Raw genomic sequence first — 20,025 nt, forward strand, 5'->3', positions numbered from 1 at the left:
AAGGTTATATCCAGGTTGGACATTTTGAACGCCTTAAAGATTGCTCTGTGCTTAATTTGATCGAGCATACCATTTACATTATAACAGACGAGCGCCAGCTTGGCAGGGGAGGCAGGCTTTCAAGCCTCGGTTGAACGTAGCAAAGTGTCATTCATGGAACTGTATGGTACGTGGACTGTGCGGATGATTTGTGTTTAAGTCGCTTAGTATAAATATAGTGTACCATCAGTGGGTGAAACCAAACCAAACCTGGTCCAACAATTCCCACCCCATACTCCGCAAACTGTAAGTATCTGTGGTGGTACAACTAGGCAAAGTAGCCAACTGGGCTAGACTATATTGTTAATTACCCCAGACTATGCAAACCCCCACCCCAACTATTATAAGAAAAGATCTGAAAAAGAAAACCTACAAAAGAAATGGGTAGCGGAACTAGGCATGTGACAATGCAGAACATGTTCCACACACAAAGACACCTGTTGGAGTAAAGTTCAAGAATGTCACAGAGAGTCCAGTATGTTCGCTGAGCTCTCAGCAGGTGCGGAGTCTATATGCCCCCTCCTCGCCTCAGTCAAGTCTATGTCCCAACTGGGGCTCTCTCTGGTCCAAGGGAGCGAGCTCTACGATCCCTGCGGCGCTGCCCCCGTTTCTCACTTACCCAAAGGGCCTCTCTCTCCCCCGATAATGATGAGGGCCCCCCGTGCGCAAGGCTGAGCGCTCCTCCATCCAATCCCATGCTGTCTCCAGTATATCAAATAAGCACTTTTCTTGAAATATGACTTTGGGCACACTGAGAAAAGAAGCATGTAATTGATGTCCATAGTTTTACGTTTTTGCTTCACTTCCTGAAAGGAGAAGTGCTGTTGTTGGACTTGAAGAGTAGTCCGGAAAAATCCTCACAGGGGAGGATTGGAATGGCAAGGAATCGGTCTTCCCCGCTGCCCGGAGACCAGCATCCTTATCTGTGTAGTTAAACACTCGGGCAATGAAGGGACAAGGCGGGCACCCACCAGAGGTCTTGCTATGAAGATGGAGAGATCTTAGTCACGGGCATTCAGGACTGAAGACAATTGAAAATGAAGGAATTGGGCGCGGTCTACGTTGCCCCTGTAGGGATGCCAACAATGTTCAGATTGTTGCCCCTCGATCTGCCCTAGACGTCTTCCACCCGGGCCTCCAGGTGTCCCAACAGGCGCTGCAGGGTCGCGAGGAGAGTCTCATGTGATTTGATTGAGTCTTCAGTCCCAGACACTCTACTATCCACCTCAGTAACCCCGTGTGTGGTTTTCCACAAGTCTTGTCGGATCAGGGCCAGGTCTACCTTCAGTTCTCCCATTTTAAGCTCTGTTTTTTCTTTAAGGTCTTCGATAGCCTGCATGATGGAAGAGGTCTGGAGGCCCTCTGCAGGTGGGGTGTTGCCCCATGCAGCCCCAGCATAATCTTTGCCGGCGTAATCCTTGGGGGTCGTCTTTTTAGTATATTTGTCAATTTTTTGCTGAGAAGCAGAAGCTTGTCTCGTGCCATGTCAGGTCCGGGGACCCCTGAGGGAAGGGCAGTCAAAAGCCTGGAACTAAGTTGGGGATTCTGAACAGGAGAAACAGTTCGCACTCCAGTAGCACTGCAGCATTACAAAGTCAAGTCCTCAAAGGGATCACCCTTGATCTGCCCCATGCCTCACACCGGTAGGTGTTCAGAATCATTACTTGCAGGAGGACAGCACCCACAGCATGACCCAAAACATTGATCTGGGGAGCCACACAGATTCACCCACCGGCCTAATGTCCACTCTTCATTTGGCAAGTTGACAGCAGAAGCAGTCCTTCAAACAAAGAGTGTGATGGAGGGAGTCGAGACCACGCACCTCTTGCCAGTCCCCCAAAAGTGGGCAGGCAGCATTCGGCCGACCAGCCCATTGTATATGGCCTTGCAATGGGCAGCTTAAGGGATGTTTCAGCCTTGATAATTGGCCTCTCCCCAGGCCTGGGTAAAAGGCAAAGTCTTGCTGACCAGCTGAGGGTGGGGTGAGGTGGTGGGGCAGACAGGAAAGAGCTGCCTCTCATGGCCACAATCAGCAGGGGGCAGCAGGCCCAGTCCCCAGAGGTGGGCCAGCAAGTGAGCAGAGCCCTTTGCGCATCCAGGGCTAGGCAGGGTGGGGTCCCAGTCAGTCTGCAGGTGCTCAGTGTGGGCATGCAGAAATGCCCCGAGGCGGTGCAACCTGCCACGTTGGGACCTAGAGTCTATAGCAGCTCACGCCGGAGGAGGAATGGGCAGCCACAGTAGGGATACATAACAACAGGGGCCAATACTCACAGCTCCAACAAGGAGCCCTGTGATGCAGCAGCCCCGGAGGGGGAGGTCCAAACTGCTAGTGTAGCGCCCTCCAATGAACCTCAGGGCAGGCTCCAGGTCGTGGCTGGCTTCCCACCCAGCCTAGCGAGCCACCTCAACCCCCAGTCGAGGCAATCTTCAGGGGGAAAGACTGAGGAACCTCCTCTCACCAGCGCCCTGCAGCAGGCCCCACCCCCCAGTTCCAGACAATAGGCACCTTGGTCGCCTCTCACAGGCCCAATTCAGGAGACCATCAGTTTCCGTGAGGGCGCGGGGCCGAGCGGTCCCTGGGGGAACCAAGAAGCCCCCCCCCCCCCTTCACCAACATCCTTTAACGGGGGCTCCTAAATTAGCAGGCAGTCTCATCCGCAGCCTCCCACGGGTAGGGTCAGAGCTCCAGAGATGTGAAATCTAGATGGCCACTGGCAGCAACAAGCGTAACTGGCCCCTCAGAGGCAGGCAGCGACGAGCCGGGGACCCTTGGAGCACTCACAAGGGGACCAAAGTCGGTGCCCCAGCAGCTGTGCAGATTTGTGCTCAAATCGGGCTGAAGAGCCCCGGAGAGAAGGCGGCTTCTCCGTATTACTGGCACGGTGCAGTGGAACTCTAACAGAGAGCGGTCGTCATGTTCAGCATCGAAGCCACACCCCTTCATAGGAAGTATTTGATGTAAAACTGGTCTTTACAACACACAGCATAGGTTGTCAAGCCCCAAACACACAAAAGCTAGATTCTCACCGAGCCAGAAACTCTAGTACTGTGAACAAATGGATTAATGGCAATGCAGTGCCAGGTGCAACAGCCAAGCCCCAGAGGTACCATGAGGATCTAAAAGGAAATTATACAGGACGTAATGAAGGATTGGGACACTGGCAGGATACCCACATTTCTGAACTATTCACATGCCCTGTAAATGTAAGCTTTTTGTCTTTGTGACGCACAAACATCTGTGCCATCCATCTCTACCCGCTGTATGTGGCATCTTTTTTTATTATATTCATTAAAATCTGCAACACCTCTCCTGCCACAAAATGGTGGTAACCCCCTTTCAGAGATGGGAGAGTTTTCCCAGTGCCAGAGGTCATTTGCATCCCAAGATTATCCATGGGGGAGGGGGAGGCTTCCCCGACACGGTTTGTGCGGAACAAAACTTTAGTATGCAGCTGAGGTCACAGTGAAGTCAGGCACGTATCAGGAAGATACGATAATCAATTCCCTACTCAAGGTTGGTGCCAGCCATTGAGGAGCAAAGGGCCATTGGATTGCCTTGGAACAGAGAAAATGTTGCATGGCCCCATCCTGCCCATATCTGCCTGTCAATTTATAAGTTTGTAGCAGATGCTGGAGGATGGGAGGGGCCCTGCAACTTCTCCTGCCCTTCCCTCATCCACAAACCTGAAGGCTGGAGGTCAGACCTGCCTCAAACATCTTGCTAGGGGAGGTGCATAAAAAGTGAACATGTGTGGATAAGGAGGGACAACATATCTCCTCTCCATTGTCTCAAAGTGCACGGAAAGCACACATTCTTGTGTGTCCACAGAGGCTCTGTACTTCACACGTACACACACCAAGACTCAATATCCCTTTAGAAAGCTCTATGGAAGCCCCAGACGTCTGTTTAAGATAATGATGTGACCACGGAGGCCCCATTGCAATCAATTATTTTCTGATTTTCTACACCTTAAGGCAGAGGTTTCAAACATAGGTTCACAAAAGTGGGATCCATTCCATAGTTAAGATAGCCATCAAAAACATTTATATAAAAAGAATTTACATAACTAGTAGGTAACCAAAACATGAAGCATAGTTCTGTACTAGGGTGGGCAAAGTTCGCATAATTTCATTGTGTGAAATTACTTGGTACCTTCAGAAAAAAATACGCAAAATGCAAACCTGCCATTTAGTACAATATTCTAGCGTAAAATGCATCCTTTTTGGATAAGGCTGACAACTGATCTGGCTGGATAAATGGTCTAGGAGTAGCCTAGCAGGGCAGAGATGATTTTACCAGATTATAGTACCCATTAAAAATTCCTAAAATAGCACAATCTTCAAAGTAATCTTGTTCCTTTCTACATTCTTGCATCCTCAAACTACATGCTACATTACTTAAATCCAGTATTAAAAACACGGTAATTTAAATAAAACATCTGTTTGTCACCTCTCCTATTTTTTCTCTCTATCAAATATTAATTCTCTTTCTGTCTATCCTCTGCATGTCTCCTCTCTCCGAGCACAGACTACTCTGACACATGCATGCTTGCCTATTCTCTGTTTCAGCTAATTTCCCATGACTCATTTACAAGATTACAATCCCTCCTCCGTCCGCTGAAAGTCATACCTATGCAACCTAACAATAAGTGGTCGAAGCTGGCAGGATCAGAGAGGCACGACGTGCCCATACTTTAATTTAAGGAAAACAGTTTCCCTACTTTCTGTGCAAAGACAACCGTCATGAGACTGTTAATTCAGAGTGAAATGCTTCAGCTGCAGTATAAGGCAGGGATCCTCCTGTGCTGTGGAATCGAAGGCAGGCAGACAGCTAAATAAGCCTTCTTGCCAGGGTGCCCGCGTACCTGAAAGAAATGTTAATGTGCACAACGGGTTAATCTGCATAGGTTAACGGAGAGCCAAAGCCACTACTGGCTTTGAATAAAGGAATCACTTGCCACTTACGGAGGACAGATTTATTATTTTTGAGTGGTATTGGGAAGGAGTTTCCACCTGAGCTGTGAAGTGTGTGCTTTTTAAAAGGGTGTAACGTGGCCCACTGGGTCGCAGGGGCTGCAGGGGTCTGTGTTAGCAGCTAACTATTCTCCACTGCTCCTTACGGGATTCAATTCTGTGGTTGTCTTGTTACAGACACAGACCTCTGCAGTGCATTAGCTAATAGAGGTTTCATAAAGAATAGTGCATTTCCCACTGATTAACTTAACATGCATTTATTTTGCGTTTAAGCGTTGAGGTATTTTATATGTACGTACCTGAAGATGAAAGACGGAAAAAAGTTAGAATATTTTGTTGTTTAGCCAGGTCTTTGACCCGCCCCACCCTTACTCGCCACCGCCCTTTTGTGAGCAGCAAAAAGTTCCTTTACTTTTTTATGGAATTTGAACGCTGCTAACTATATTGAATATCCTCCAACTCCTCTATTAATCCCACCAACCATGTGCAGGAGCTCACCCCCAAACTAATTATCACAATCAACCAGTATTACTTTAGTACATCATAAAGAAACTGGAGTGAATGCATTCAAAGCTTTGCTTGAGTGCACAAGACCAATCCTAATAACCAACAAAAAACAATATTACTGGACTCCCCACTAACCTTGGTATCCAGAACAGCGTGCTGCCCGGCGTAAATAGCTTTGACCCCCCTCGTTAGAGCTATATAAATGCAATTACAATTTTAAAACGCAGAAAAATACGAAAAAGAGGTCTTCTGTGACTGATGCGCTCTACTATCAGTCAAGCGTCTGGTCAGTAGGTGTGCAGATTGACAATTAGGGGAGATCAAAAAAGGAAAAAAAAAAAACACGAAGCTTGAACAAGTGCAGACATACAGCTGGATACGGTGTTCTGCAACACAAATGTTTTCATACGACTGGGTAATCTATATAGCTAAAATCAGCTGGGCATTCAAATGTGAGTATGCAATAAGTAAAATAAATGTGACAATATATCAATTGCAGCTCCATTTATACACTTAACACAAAATAAACATAGATAACTATGAAAGAAATTAGCACAAAAAAAAAAAATATGGATAAATACAGATAAAAATGTTTTAAAAAAAAAAAAAACGGGAGCCCAATATATATCATTTGTAAGGAGAGGTAATTTTATGGTTCAGCGGTGGGTAGTGGTAAAGAGGCAAGGGTAATGTTTGGGTTTAGGGTTGGCTTGTGGTAAAGGGAGGTCAGGGTAATTTTAAAGTTTAGGTATGGCTAGTGGTAAAATTACGTATGCGTAATTTTAGGTTTTTGGGGTTGGGAGTGTGTAGTATTCTTGCATGATGTTTTATTCCCTATGTTTCTCTGTCCTAGCTGCTCAGCCTGTGTGTGTCTTCTGTATGGAATGTTGGTGAATGGACCTAGAGTAGAATGCCTGGGTGACTGGATGAGGAGTGACAGTTGGCGAGAGGGGCTGAGCAGCTAGCATGCTGCTCCTGGTGGGGCTATTGATATGAGCATACAAGCTACCTTACAGGACTTATATACCTGTTGATGACGACTTGTCTACTTACCTGAATAAACCTACTTTGATTAAAACTTACCAGCGGGTCATCATTACTACATTAATTTTAGCGACGAGTTGGAGACCTCCCCACGCTCTACATTTGGTACAAGTAGCCTGAAGAGGAAAAAAGATGCCTTCTACAACATGTTGGGAAGAAGCTACAGCAGGGAGAAGACGCAAGGCGCGGAAGAAGGGACAAGACGCAAAAAGGAAGTGTCACAAGATGAAACAAAGAAACTTAGGGAGTCACAAAGGGAACGTAAAGAGCACGCCAGGCAGCCCCACCAGTGTCCATCAGATCGGACAGCCCCAAACCAAGCGTGCTAAAGGATGGTTAAGAGTAAATAAAAAAATAATGGTGTTTCCCCAAAAAAGAATATAAAATTACATTTAAAAAATATATATAAATATTATATTAAAACACAGGTTAAAAACGCTATATAGTTAGGTGAAAATGTCAGTTAAAACAGAACGCTTTAAACTAACAAAACCACTGAAATTCACCAGTTAAAGTTATCTTAAGTAACTGTAGTTTGTGCTCTAAAATAGCTATAACTCGCCCCCTCCTGCCAGGCACAGTATTGTCATAAATAATGTCATTTTAGATATTCCAACAAGGTTATCAATGATGTCCTAGAACAGGTCATACGTGACGTAACAGGCAAGCTAATTGGCAGATATCAGCTGCAGTTTCAAAGCTCCCATGTTCTGGTTATTTAGATGCCGGAAAAAGCCAAGCTGCCCAGATATTTTACAAAGTCACGTCCGAAGCCAGCTACATATAAACCCACCGCTGAGCACTGCGCTGATAACGGGGAAAAAAATAAAACCCAGAGGCCACCACCACACTCCGGGCGAACTATCTCGTTAACACCATACACCAGCCACAAAACCACAACACTTCTGACCCCAAAAGAAAGGGCAGGCCGTGTACCTGGCAGCGTCGCCGCATGGCTGCTCCACACTCGCTTCTTCACGATGTCAACACAATGTCGGGCAAACCTCAGCTGAAGTAAGACTCCAACGGCTTTATGGATTTACACAGGATTAGGAGCTATATTTGGTTTTAACCCTCTGCACTTGGACACGGCTAGCGAGCAGAATGTAAAAACAGCTCGAGAAGGCACATTTTAAATGATAATGGTGAACTAAAATGGTCAAGGGATAGAGATTGCTAGAAGGAATGACAGAATAGAAAAAAAAAATTCACTGGGAAACCAAACGGGTCTCATCAACGAAAGAGCTATTCAATGTCAATGCTTTTTTAGTCATATTGTACAGCAGCACGGCTACTGGTATGCATGGCTTAAACTATGTGTAAAAAAAAAAAATAAGTCCGGTCTGTGTCAGTGTTTTTTTTTTATTTCTTAAACTTTCAGCTATTCTGCACTCCTTTACAACGGGACTAAAAAAAAATGGACAAAGCCAAAATACCTCAGGTAGGCGAGGCGTATTGGCTTTGCCAATGATTGCTTGCTTATTGTGTTTGATATAGTTGTGCCCTTTGACAGCTTCACGAAGTAAAGAAAAGAGAAAATAGCAATGGAATGAGAGTAAGAGAAGTGAGGGGATGGAGGAGAGAAAGAGAAAATGGAAATTGATAAAAGGGAAATACAGAAGCAAGGGCGCAAGATTAGAGTGGCAGAGAAAACGAGAGGAAAGGAAAATCTAGAAAGAGTAGATAGGCAGAATGTGGCGACAGCCTAGTAGAGGAAGGGTGAAAGGTGGTGAAAGCGTGAGATATAAACAGGCTGGCCAGAAAGATTGTGAAGGAGAGAGATAAAAGGAGAGACAATCCCCTCGGGTGGGGGGAGGAGAGGGGGCTGCGAGAGTTAAAATAGTGTGTGTGAGAGAACTATAGAAAGAAGGGGAGAGGGACAGAGAAGAATTAGCATGGGAAATACATTAATGAGAGAGACAGAGAAGAAGGTAATGGAAGTAAAGACAGCACTGTATAAAGGGGATAGAGGTTTGCTTGTGGCAAGGATAGGCCTGCTCAAAAACACATTTTCTTGAAAGTTTTCAAGAAAGCAGTATGCGGTAGTTCATAGTATGTACTTTTCTGCTGAGGTCAGTGAGCAACCTGGAGGGCACAGTTTACTCAGACATTCACCCTCGTGATGTTGATAAACCTAGTACTAGTGAGCTGGACTGGAGCAACAGTTATTTACAGTGCTAAGAAGCATCGAGGAGACTGCAGAGTCTTCGAATGAATTGTGTGTGTACATAAAGGGGTTTAGACTGCTGCCTGTCTCTGGGCCAATGGCTTAACGACATTGCAGTCTCCCCGGGCAGCAGGTGATAGTGACATCACAGCACAGTGGTCTGCTGGGCCAGACTTGCAGAGGTGGAGGGAGAGCGAGGGTCCAGTATTCAAAGTTTTAAGTCCGGTGTCATCAACCACATCGGACCCAAATACCTCAACAACAGACTATCCTTCCACGTGCCCAAGAGGAACCTCCGCTCTGCCGACCTCGCCCTGGCAGAGGTCCCCCGCATCTGCAGAAACAAAACCGGCAGGAGAGCCTTCTCTTACATTGCAGCCAAGACCTGGAACGAGCCCCCGGTGAACATCAGACGCTCCCCGACCCTGCACACGGCCAGGAAGGACCTCAAGACCTGGCTCTTTGATCTGGAGCAGCTCCCCCCCCCAAGCACCTTGAGACCCTCACGGGAGAGTAGCGCGCTCTACAAACCCGATTGATTGGGTCATCATTAATGCTAAGCAGCGATTTTATTTTTCAGTTTTTCTGCCAACGTATTATCTGTACATTCATGGTTTTAGTTTTACATTCTACTTCATTATGACTTGAATGCTTTGTGTCTGCAGAGTGCTGCAGGCAGTAGCCCTGCCTTCAGTCATGGGGAAGGGACAAGTTTGAGCATGCTTGCCCATTAGGAGTTACGGCCTCCTGCCCGCAATGCTACATAGTGCTTAGTTACCTACTGGCTATGCACATTTGGGGTGCCTCTGTCTTCACCCAAGGGGTCCAGTGGAAATCACCATAATATGAAGGAAGCTGCATTGTAGTTATTTTAGTACATGTGTTGTGGTATATGCAAGAGACTAGAGGCCTGTTTGTAGGCAGGAATGCATAGTTCGGGTTAAAACTTGCCAACATTCACTAGCAGTCTGGCACAAACCTGCCTGAGCCCAGGAACTGCGAAGCGAACATTTTCACAAAGGGACTCAACCAGGTGTGATCGCAATAAAGACCAGAGAATGACAGAATTAAGAGGATGAATTTGAGGGCTTCCCCAGCATCTACACGGTTCCTAAAGCAGCATCTACACGGACCCTACAGCATTAGAACAACACTTTAGAAGCTAGATATGTGTTCGGTGTTGAGGAAACACTCCAGCTAGGGTTCATGAAGGTTCCTATTGAAGGTCCAATCACATGAATGTAATTGCAACTTTACAGATGACCAGTAATGCTACTCAAAGGCACGCGCAAAAGTAAAATATATCAAAAACACAGGATTCAAAAGAAAAGGGTCCCACATTAATGCAGGAATTACCCAAGGATGGACTGATTGTGGAACATTAAGAGTGCACCACAAATGAAAAACTGTTTGTGCTACAAGAGAAGAACATTCTCTTAGTCATCTATGCTGCTACAAGTTCACCCACCAGCACTGGTGCTGTGTTTCACTTTTCTATAAGCTACATTATTTTACTTTTTTTGGTGATGCACATCTTGTGTGTTCTTGACGTTGAGCAATACAGCGGCTTTATCAACTTCTACTAGATTTAAAATAGGATAGAACAGGGTTTCCCAGGCTTTCCTAAAATGATGCCACAGCGCGATAGTTCTAACCCTTAATGCCTATTGAGCTTTTGTTGTCCATGGACAGTCGGTACAATCCCATGGCTCTTCCGGAATTATCCCTCATAATGTCAAGGGTAGGTCTTCTTGGCTACGGCTTGAGTGTCTCCTTGTTATGGAGGAATAAACTTCTGCTCCTGAGGCAGAGTCTGGATCAAGAATGGACAGAAAGCTAGGAGACTACTCAGATAGCAGATATCCAGGAAGGGGGGAAAAACTGAAAAAACCCTCCTGAAATTAGACCATGCATGTGGATGAGGAGTGGGAAGAAGCAGAAGACCATTCTCACAACAGCAGTCCTGAAGAATTCCAGCCGTAAAAATGAAACCAAATGGCTCTGAATATGGTGTACAGAGATGCCGTGGTCAGATCTGAAACTTGCCGCAGAAAGCTTTGCTGTCGACCTCAAGGAAGAGTTCCAGGCTGCTGCACAGCCACCATAATGGCAGCTGGAGGAAACACAACACTACAGGTAAGTGATACGCAACACATCATATGAACGTGCACCAATTACCAACAAAGTCTACACTATTGCTCCCGCAGCTCTACTGCCCCCTTTTAGGAAACAAACACTTCCTAAGAGATCATACCCTTCTCCTCAGATTTAAATTCCACTTCAGCAACCTTTTGGCTGCAGGGTGGCCCAACATGGTCCAGCAGCAAAGAATGATCTCATCTCTGGAGAGTCTGCCAGGAGAATTTTGTGCACTTTTCAATCGCCTCATGTAAAAACTAACCAAGTTTTCTTTTTTTGTTAGTACACCGCATAAAGTTCTAGGAAGATCAGTGGTGATGACCTGTAGGTGACAAAATCTGCTTAAGACTATGCTAAGCATTTTGATGGTTGGAAAAGGAGGGGGGGGGGTTGGAGGGGGGGATAAAACCCAATAGAAAGAATTCGCAAGGAAAACGAGAGTGAGACCCACACAGTGATGTGTGTATATTAACAATAACCCTAGTCAAAAGAACAACCATCCAGAATACTCCGAGCTCAGAACTACCACAAGGCTTGAAATGAGCCACAGAGGTGGTCATGATCACACTCCACGAGTAGCTTTCCATATGAATATATCTCAGATGGCAAATGACACTTCCCAGGAAGCCCCAGATGCATTCGCTCTCTTGTGCGCAGAAAAAAAAACAACAGCTTTACTAAAAGTGACCAAACGCTTAAATAACTAGATATGGCAGGACCGAATTGAATGTACTGGGATAGCACTAACCTAAATCTCAACATTTTAAGTCATGAGAAAACCTTTCTGTCAATGTTAGAGCATATTTGAGGAGCACATGGCAGGCACCAACAGTTTTTGTTGTTGAGCGCACATATAATCATAAGACACCTCATACCATTTTAGGAGTACACAATGCTTTCCTTTCTCCGCAATATATATATATATATTTATATACTTGGTTACCAGAGACCGGTCACTTATAACGCAAAGATAATCACTGGCAGCTAATGAGTGTGGTCAACTATCTAGTAAGTTCAATAAATGTGTAAATTTATCTCATATCTACCGAGTGCTGCACTCACTAACACCCAAATGGATTTAGCCTTCCATGACGATCAGAATCTATCCTTTGTAGATACACCCATATTATATTAATAATACAAAATTTTAGATAATTCTGAAAGTGCTTGTTCGCGGCTGACTGCCAATGTTCTGCTGCCCAAGCTTTACACTCTGGTTCAAAAGTCCAGGAAGCAGGAAATGCAAACACCGGGCATAGAACTAAGCGACAAAAACGGTATCCTGGTCTCTGTTAATAGAGGAAGGAGCAGGCAGGGCTGAAACACACTGAAGCCTCTTGCAAAAAAAAAAAAAAAGCTGAAAAGCATTACATGTAAATTTAGCCAGAGAAGCCAAGGCAGTGCTCTGGTTTCCAAGGCTCCCATCTGGATATCAGTGTATTGATTACAAATATAGAAGGACTTCAACAGTGCATTCGGCCTCCTCTTCCTGGGTGTGCACAATGTTACTTACATACAGGCTTGTAGAGCTCGTGGGTAGTGCCTTAGTAGAAGTTAGGAGAGCCTGCCAGCACGAAAGATCAAAAATCTCTGATCTTCTAGAAAGATTGGTCAAACCATGTACATCTACGGTCGTAATAGTCCACATGCAGCTTAAAAGATGGCACACTAAAAGCATTTCACGTTTAGCACTGGCTTCCTATTGAAGACTAAAATGGAACAGCCTAAAGAAAATCTGAAACAAAACGAGCAGAGGGCCAAGGGATGCTTCAGTGACCATCATCTTCCTTCAACCAACTTGATCCTTAGTCTGAACCCTTGATGTCAGATACTGAGCAATGGTTCTTCTGTTGTAATACATACTACACTCACCTGTCCCATTGGCCAAGGAAGAGAAAAGCAAAGATTTTCCTTTTAAGTTTGCCTACTTCAAAGGTAGAAAGGAGTAAAAGTATTGGACCTCTGATACTCCAAAATCAGTACTCTTCTCTACTAAGGACATTCTGCCAGGAAGAAGAGCTGGATGCTGTAGGAGGGACTGCCACTCTGCCCGTTTTGTAGTGCTGGCTTGCTGCTTCTGCCCTGGGAGTGAAAGGACTTGACTTTGCTTTCTGTTTCCTGCTTCCAAGGTTCTCCAAGATTTTGTGTGCGCTTGCCTCCTGTTAAGAAGTCTCAAGGTCAAAGACTTCACCTACCAGTGCCTGAGCTCTTCTACAGAGAACCCAGACTGGGCAAGTGATGCCAAATCCAGTTCCTGAGTCCTTGGAAGTAGAATCTGGTGAGAAAATCTACACAGACTCAAAGCACCTGTTTTCTCGACGCAGTACCTGCTTTGCAGCTGGAAAATAAATAAAATCACCGCAGCTCGAGCCCACATTACCAGGTCACCCACGTCCATAGCACCTGCCGTATCAACACAGCGCGTTTGCATTTTCGACCCATTGTCCCTTGACGCAGTCTCTTCGACGTTGGCCTGCAGTAAGAAACCGAGGCCATGTGTCCAGAGATCAGCGCATCACCTCCCCCGATATTAAGGAACTGACGCATCAGCTCCCCTGACAATAAGGAACAGGCGCATTATCTCCACTGCGTAGCAGTAAGGAACCAACTCATCACCTCCCCTGGCAGTAAGGAACCAACACATTTCCTCCCCTGGAAGTAAGGAATTGACAGGTTACCTCTACTGGGAGTAAGGAACAGGCGCATCGCTTTGCTTTTCCAGTGCCTTGCCTCCCCTGTGCCTGTTTTGTCTTTGAATTTTGACGCATCAAAGGTACTTTGTGCGAACATAAAAAAACGCATCCATAGATTTTTATGGACTGAACTTATTTTACCTTTGAAAAGTGATATCATTACTTGTGTATGTTGGATTTTTGTCGTTTTGGTCTTGTTTTATTACGATTAATATTTTTCCAAACTAGTGTGGACTCACTTTGTGGTGTTTTCACTGTTACTGTGTCTGTATGTACAAATGTTTTACACACTGCTTCTGAAATAAGCATGACTGCTCGTGCCAAGCTACCAAAGGGGTGAGCAGGGGTTATCTTAGCTGTGTGACTCCATTATCCTGACTAGAGTGAGATCCCTACTTGGACAGGGTGCAAACCGCTGCCAACTAAAGACCCTATTTCTAACAGCAAGATAAAAAAATAAAAGCAGTTTCAAAAGGGAAATGCACGCACTCCATCTGAAAAAGGGAAAATCTTGCTTAAGAGTAGAATTTATCAACAAAGGTATCGCACAGCACACATATGCGCTTCAGAAAGAATATCAGCATGTTCCACTAAACATGCTAAATCACATAGATCTATCAACCCATCTGTTTTGGGCACACCTTCCTATAGCACAGCACATGAACCAATTAACTTTGCTTTTGTAAACAGAGGTTAGAGAGTAATTTGGATGCAAGGTTATTCATCTTTCCCAAATTCCTGTGCTAATTCCCCCTCCCCGAGTGAGTGAGTCAGACGACTTTATTGCAGCCGCCAGTGTCATACAATTACAGACAGATAATAACAAGTAATACATACATCACCATGCTAATGGTGGGGGGGGGGGGGGGGGGGGGGGAGAACCTTTCGTCTAAGTACCCACATGGCAACCAAGAACTTAGCAGAAGAAATAGCAAAACTGGAAGGCAATCCACCCCAAGTATGCGAAGGGCAACAGAATGGCTCCGTACACCTAACAGCTTGCATATCGGAGCTAACAAGGTTCTGCGGGGGGAGGCATATGCTGGGAACACTCTCCTCTAAAGGGTTGCAGGCGGACATGCAGCGGCTCCCTGCTGTCCTAGTTGGAAGTGAATGTTCTAAGCGGTAGGGTGCCCACTTGAAACTGAAAATATAATTTCCTGTCCAGTATAACAGACACCTAGTCTCAGAAATGCTCAAACCCAGAAGTTTGCTTAAAGTGAACAAAATCATTTGATAACTTGGCACATGTAGCTTTTCTGGATTCATTGGCTGTTACGGTTGTCCAGTATTGCTGTTTAAGTGAATCCTTGGACTCAGAGTCAACAAACATATTACATTTATACACAATCGTGAACACATTTTATTCCTACAGGTACCGTAAACTTACGTTGTTTTCTAGTTTCGGTTCCAAACAAATGCAAAAAGGTATACATCTGTATGAACTTCCCACACAAAGTATCTTCGAGTAAAAATTAAAAGTACTAGGTTTTCAGGACTGCTTGTTCGGGATACCCACACAAGAGATGGGGATAATATATATATATATATATATATATATATATATATATATATATATATACACACACACACACACACATACACACACACACATTCACTGAAAAAACCATAGGTTTCACACACGTTATAGTTAGGAATTAGCATTTAAAAAACCTTGCAAATTCACTTAAAAAACCATAGGTTTCACACATGTTATAGCTAGGTGGATATTTCACTCGTAAAAAACCAATGAAATTACCCCGTTATAGTTACTTCAGATAACTATAACTCGCGCGCCCGCAATCCTCTGCTCATGACGTCACATATTACATCACTCATGACATGGTCAGTGGTATCACTCTTGACATCACTGATGACATCATCCTTGTGATAGAGTGGCGGTCGCGCGAGTTATAGTTATCTGAAGTAACTAGAACGGGGGAATTTCATTGGTTTTTTACGAGTGAAATATCCACCTAACTATAACGTGTGTGAAACCTATGGTTTTTCCAGTGAATTTGTATAGTTTTTTAAATGCTAAGTTATGTATGTATTATTTTTTATATATATTTATTTTTCAATAAACTACGCATTCAATTTATTTATTTTTAATGGTTTTTCACCATGCGCGCACCCCCGCGACTTTAAAAAAAAAAAAGAATTTAAATGTTTTTTTCTGCCTTCAGGGACCCCCTGACAAAGGCTAGGGGGTCAGGAACTCTCTACCCTGCCCCCTTTTCACGTTCGCCACCTTCCTTTTCCACTCTCGCACTGAAAACAAACGAAATATGGCCGACACTTCCTGATTTCGACCGATTCGAACGTTGACTGACATGTAACAACCAATCAGAATTACGCTTGCGCACGTTAGGGTGCGCGCACGGTGCGCGGCTATAGATATGCATGTGCTTTTTACTGCAATTTTCTCTGGAACTACTGAACAGATTGACTCCATATATGCAAAAGGCACTTCCCTGACCTGAGGACTACCTCTCGAATTTCAAGTAATTCTGTTCAGCAGTTCGGGCTGTACCTTCGACTAAAGGTCCTATGGGAAAATGCATGGGGAAAACACGTTTTGGGACCCCCCTTTTTTCTCGGCCCCCGCCTGACAAATCCCCCCCCCCCAAGACTTTCAGGGTAGGAGCTGAGCGCCCCATTAGTTTTGAAAATTTCGCGAAGATTCGTCAACCGGCGCCAAAGTTATTCAAAATAGAATTTTGAGATTTCCTATGGAAACACGGTCCTAACTATAACTATCTACTGGCGACCGCCAGTAGATTATATATATATATATATATATATATATATATATATACACATACACACACACCTCTAGATCTACAGATCTAACTCTAGACCTAGATCTCTAGCTCTAGATCTCTAGCTATAGATATATAACTGCCAGCAACAAAAATGAGAGACATAGGAATGGCGCCATCACCAAGGTCTGGTAGAATCTCCCAGATAATGGACTAGGTTATTTGGTGAAGTATTGGACTACACAGGCTGAAACAAATGCCAACATTAGAAGATAAAATACAGATAACCTGTCATGTCACAAGGATCTGGGATGAAAAAGCAGGTGCCCACACAAATCCACACAGTCTAATACTCTATACTCACAGATTTCTTCTTGTCAGCACTGGCATCTTCTGCAGCCTTCTGATACCTTCAGGAAAAAATATATTTTTTTTATTAGCGAGCATATTAATTTGGCAATAAAGCAGGCACAAACAAATAAGCAAAACCAATCCCCAGTATGCAAAAAACGTCAATTATTTACTTAGACACTCCAAATCCTGCTCAAGTACCATACAAGTACATCTTAACCAGAGAGACCCATATGATTAACACGTTTTCAAAAAAGAGTTGCCATTACAGAGCTTGATTCTACTGTTAACAACCCTGCTATTGTGTATGCGATTCGAATGCCACCCAAAACAGTGCAATTCCAAAAGTGACTTGGGCAACACTCAAACCTAATGTGGCCCTGCCCCCTCTAAACAATGGTGTGTCCAGTCACTGCTGAACACCAACAGTTTTAAGACAGTGCCTAGTTCCTGCCAGTGTAAGAAGTTTTGCCACCCTTGCCAACCAAATATCCTGCAATTTCAATGGGATCCTTACCAAATTATCTAAAGAACCAATAAGTTGCGCTGTGTCCTGCCACCCAAATACATAAATTCCAAAGAAACAGTTGCTGTCAATTAAATTTCCTGAAGGGTTTAAAGAGAGGTTAGTTCCTACGAGGTATAACAGTCATATCAGAAGCATTCACACACATCCATCTCTCAGAAACTAACACGGATATTTTAGAATGAAAACGTTATCCCAAGGAATCATGAACTTTCAAAAAACACAAGTACTACCCCAGCACAGATAAGTTGGATCCCACTATTAGCTTGAATGCCATCCCATCCCATCCCATCTGATCCCATTCTTTCAACAGATACTCATTTTTAGAGCACTTTGCACGATTGCCACACCACAAATTTGAGAAGACGAGAAAACAATTATTCATTGACAGCAGTCGTTTTTAGGGTCAAGCCAGATAGTGCTTCACGCACAAGTCTCGCTTGCAAGACACTGTTGTATACAAAATGGGATTGGAGCCCACCCATTGCTTTATCATTTTTTGGCTTCACGTCATTCTTCTTTAAAGCCATCCTAATAATTGGACAGTGCAGCTTAAACGCCACTTCCGAAGCTTGCTGTGGAGCAGAGACCAAGTTAAGATTGATTCAATCTAATCTGTGCTCGTCCACTGCTCATGACGCGACTTAGGTACTATTTCTTCCCACTCCCCTTGCTTCTTTCCATAGCGCTTGTGCTTTAGCACTCCTAAAGAGCACATGCATGCTTTTGAAGACCGTCTCCCTTCCTCCCCTGCCTAGTGTCGATACTTGCTCCCAACACTCCATAAGTGTGCATGCGTGTTTCCAGGCCGCGTCTCCTCCTCCCCCCAACTTTGTTACTTAGACCTTGTCCCCATCCCCATTTTGTGTTGTGAACTCCATAAGAGAGCATATTTTTCCAAGCAGACTCCCTCCTGTACTTCTGTCCCCATGCACTGTTCTCCATCGCCCGCTCTCCTCCCTGCTGCACTCGCCCATGTGCTTCTCCTAACTGCCTCCCACATGTTACTTCCCCAAACCTCTCCTGTGTTATCTCGATAGTACAAGCAATACAAGTTTGACACACACATTGCTCTTGGGTGTCGTTTCTGGATGACAGATATCCACTTGGTTCTGTTGAGGGGCACCGTACTGCTGTTCTGTCAGTGTGAGCTCTCCTTTGGTTTTTAGTCTGTTGTCTTCTTCTTCGTCCCTGCACCGTTTAGTTTGCTGCATTTACCCTGAATGGTGTGTAAACTTTGTTTCCATGTCGTGATTGCGCTGCGTGCTTGTTAACACAATGAAAACAAAGTTCGTAATAATACACATTAAATAAAAGATTTGTCAGTCAGCGTCTATACCGCTAGTTGAAGCTTCTTCCCTAGTTAAGCTGTCTAAAATCTTATTAGTGGCAGAGAGAAGGAAGCAGGTTAATGTTTAATTCCTTAACAAAAATTGTGTTACAAGTCATGGTCAGCGGTAGCGAGTCTGTATACTCCAGCACCTTTTTTGACTGTGGCTCCTCCCATAAGCTATCCTCGACAACCATTACCTCAGTTTTCAGAAAAAATTAGTCATTTGTAGGTTTATTTTATAGATGAGCAAGACATCATTCAGTAGACTTGTAATAGAGAGATTACCTTTATTTCGTAGATTAGAAAGGCCTTCTATTTTACGGTCTTTATCATATGCACTCTCCTAGCACCAAGAAAATCCCTGGCTTGTAGAACACGGACACTGCTGCCTGATTAACTTTCATATAATAAACCGAAGCCCGCAAAACCGCATAGGTCACTAATCTCCATATTACAGTGTAACTGTCATCACCGCAGCTGTGACTTAAAAATTATATTATTTTGCTCCAGTTAATAGCGTATTAGAGTCCACTTGTGACGCCGCAACACCTACTGCCAACGTAAAAGGCGGGTCGCTGTGCAGAATTGGCATTTTAAAATATTCCTTTGTTCGATAATGTTGTCTTTGGGTTTCAGACTGGTCATTACATTTTTTAATCAGATGTCCATGTTAAAGTGTTTTTGCAACATTATCTAAACTGTATATTGTCATGGTTACTTTCATAATACTGAGTCTGCCATCATTCTATTGATCTATACCGAAAGATAATTTCTAAGCAAGGAGAAAGGGTTCAAGAACGTTAACAGTGTAGGCAGAATGTGCGTTACCAAAAGTAAAAAAATATTCCCTGTCGTACAAGAAAATAATATTGCAAGTCACCTATGAGTTCTATGACTTTAAAAAAAGGGCTCATCTTTGACACATTCTTCTCTTGGATCACAAAATTCCTTGGTGACTTGCAACATCTTCATAATATACAGTATTTTCAGGGCCACTAAAATTATGCAGCAAGGGAAGATCAAATTATGTGACAGCATTGACTAAATTATGCGGCAACAACAAAGAAAATTACCTGTTGTAATGTCACATTTGTAACAGTATAACTTCTTTATTCTATCATTTTTAGTTATCGCATACCATATACCTTTTGGTTTTCTGGTAGGTAAAATACTTTTGTGGACCTTACCAAAAACCTACAAGGGCTTAGAGTCTGACCACTGCTGCCTATTTGTTCACTGAATTGTTACTCTCACTTGCTTATTATTAGATGGTGTTTCTTCCCCTTCTTATGTTTGTCTCTTCACTGGAGCATAGCTTCCCTTCTTTTGATTGACCAACTTTATCCTTCCACTGCTCCCTTTTAGGAATCCACTTTTTTCTTGTTAAGCACTACTTTTTTCTTTTTAGGAGAGTGCATTTGTTTTCCACCTCTCTCAAGCTTCTCCATTTGCCAAATACTCCGGCCCTGGGGGCTCAGTGTTGCTCTCTT

General features: G+C 44.1%; 1 protein-coding gene across 5 annotated transcripts in view; it reads right to left on the reverse strand.

Moving 5' to 3' along the window:
* The window catches only part of LIMA1 (LIM domain and actin binding 1), a 230,770-nt gene that overhangs the window by 69,923 nt on the left and 140,822 nt on the right, over window positions 1-20,025 (reverse strand). For all 5 annotated transcript variants that reach the window (XM_085654526.1, XM_085654525.1, XM_085654529.1 and 2 more), the window contains exon 3: window positions 16,690-16,735. In XM_085654526.1, the coding sequence (XP_085510652.1) occupies window positions 16,690-16,735 (46 nt within the window). The remainder of the gene's footprint in view (window positions 1-16,689; window positions 16,736-20,025) is intronic.

The sequence above is a fragment of the Triturus cristatus genome, chromosome 4_1 (genome assembly GCF_964204655.1).
Source record: "Triturus cristatus chromosome 4_1, aTriCri1.1, whole genome shotgun sequence".
NCBI lineage: Eukaryota > Metazoa > Chordata > Amphibia > Caudata > Salamandridae > Triturus > Triturus cristatus.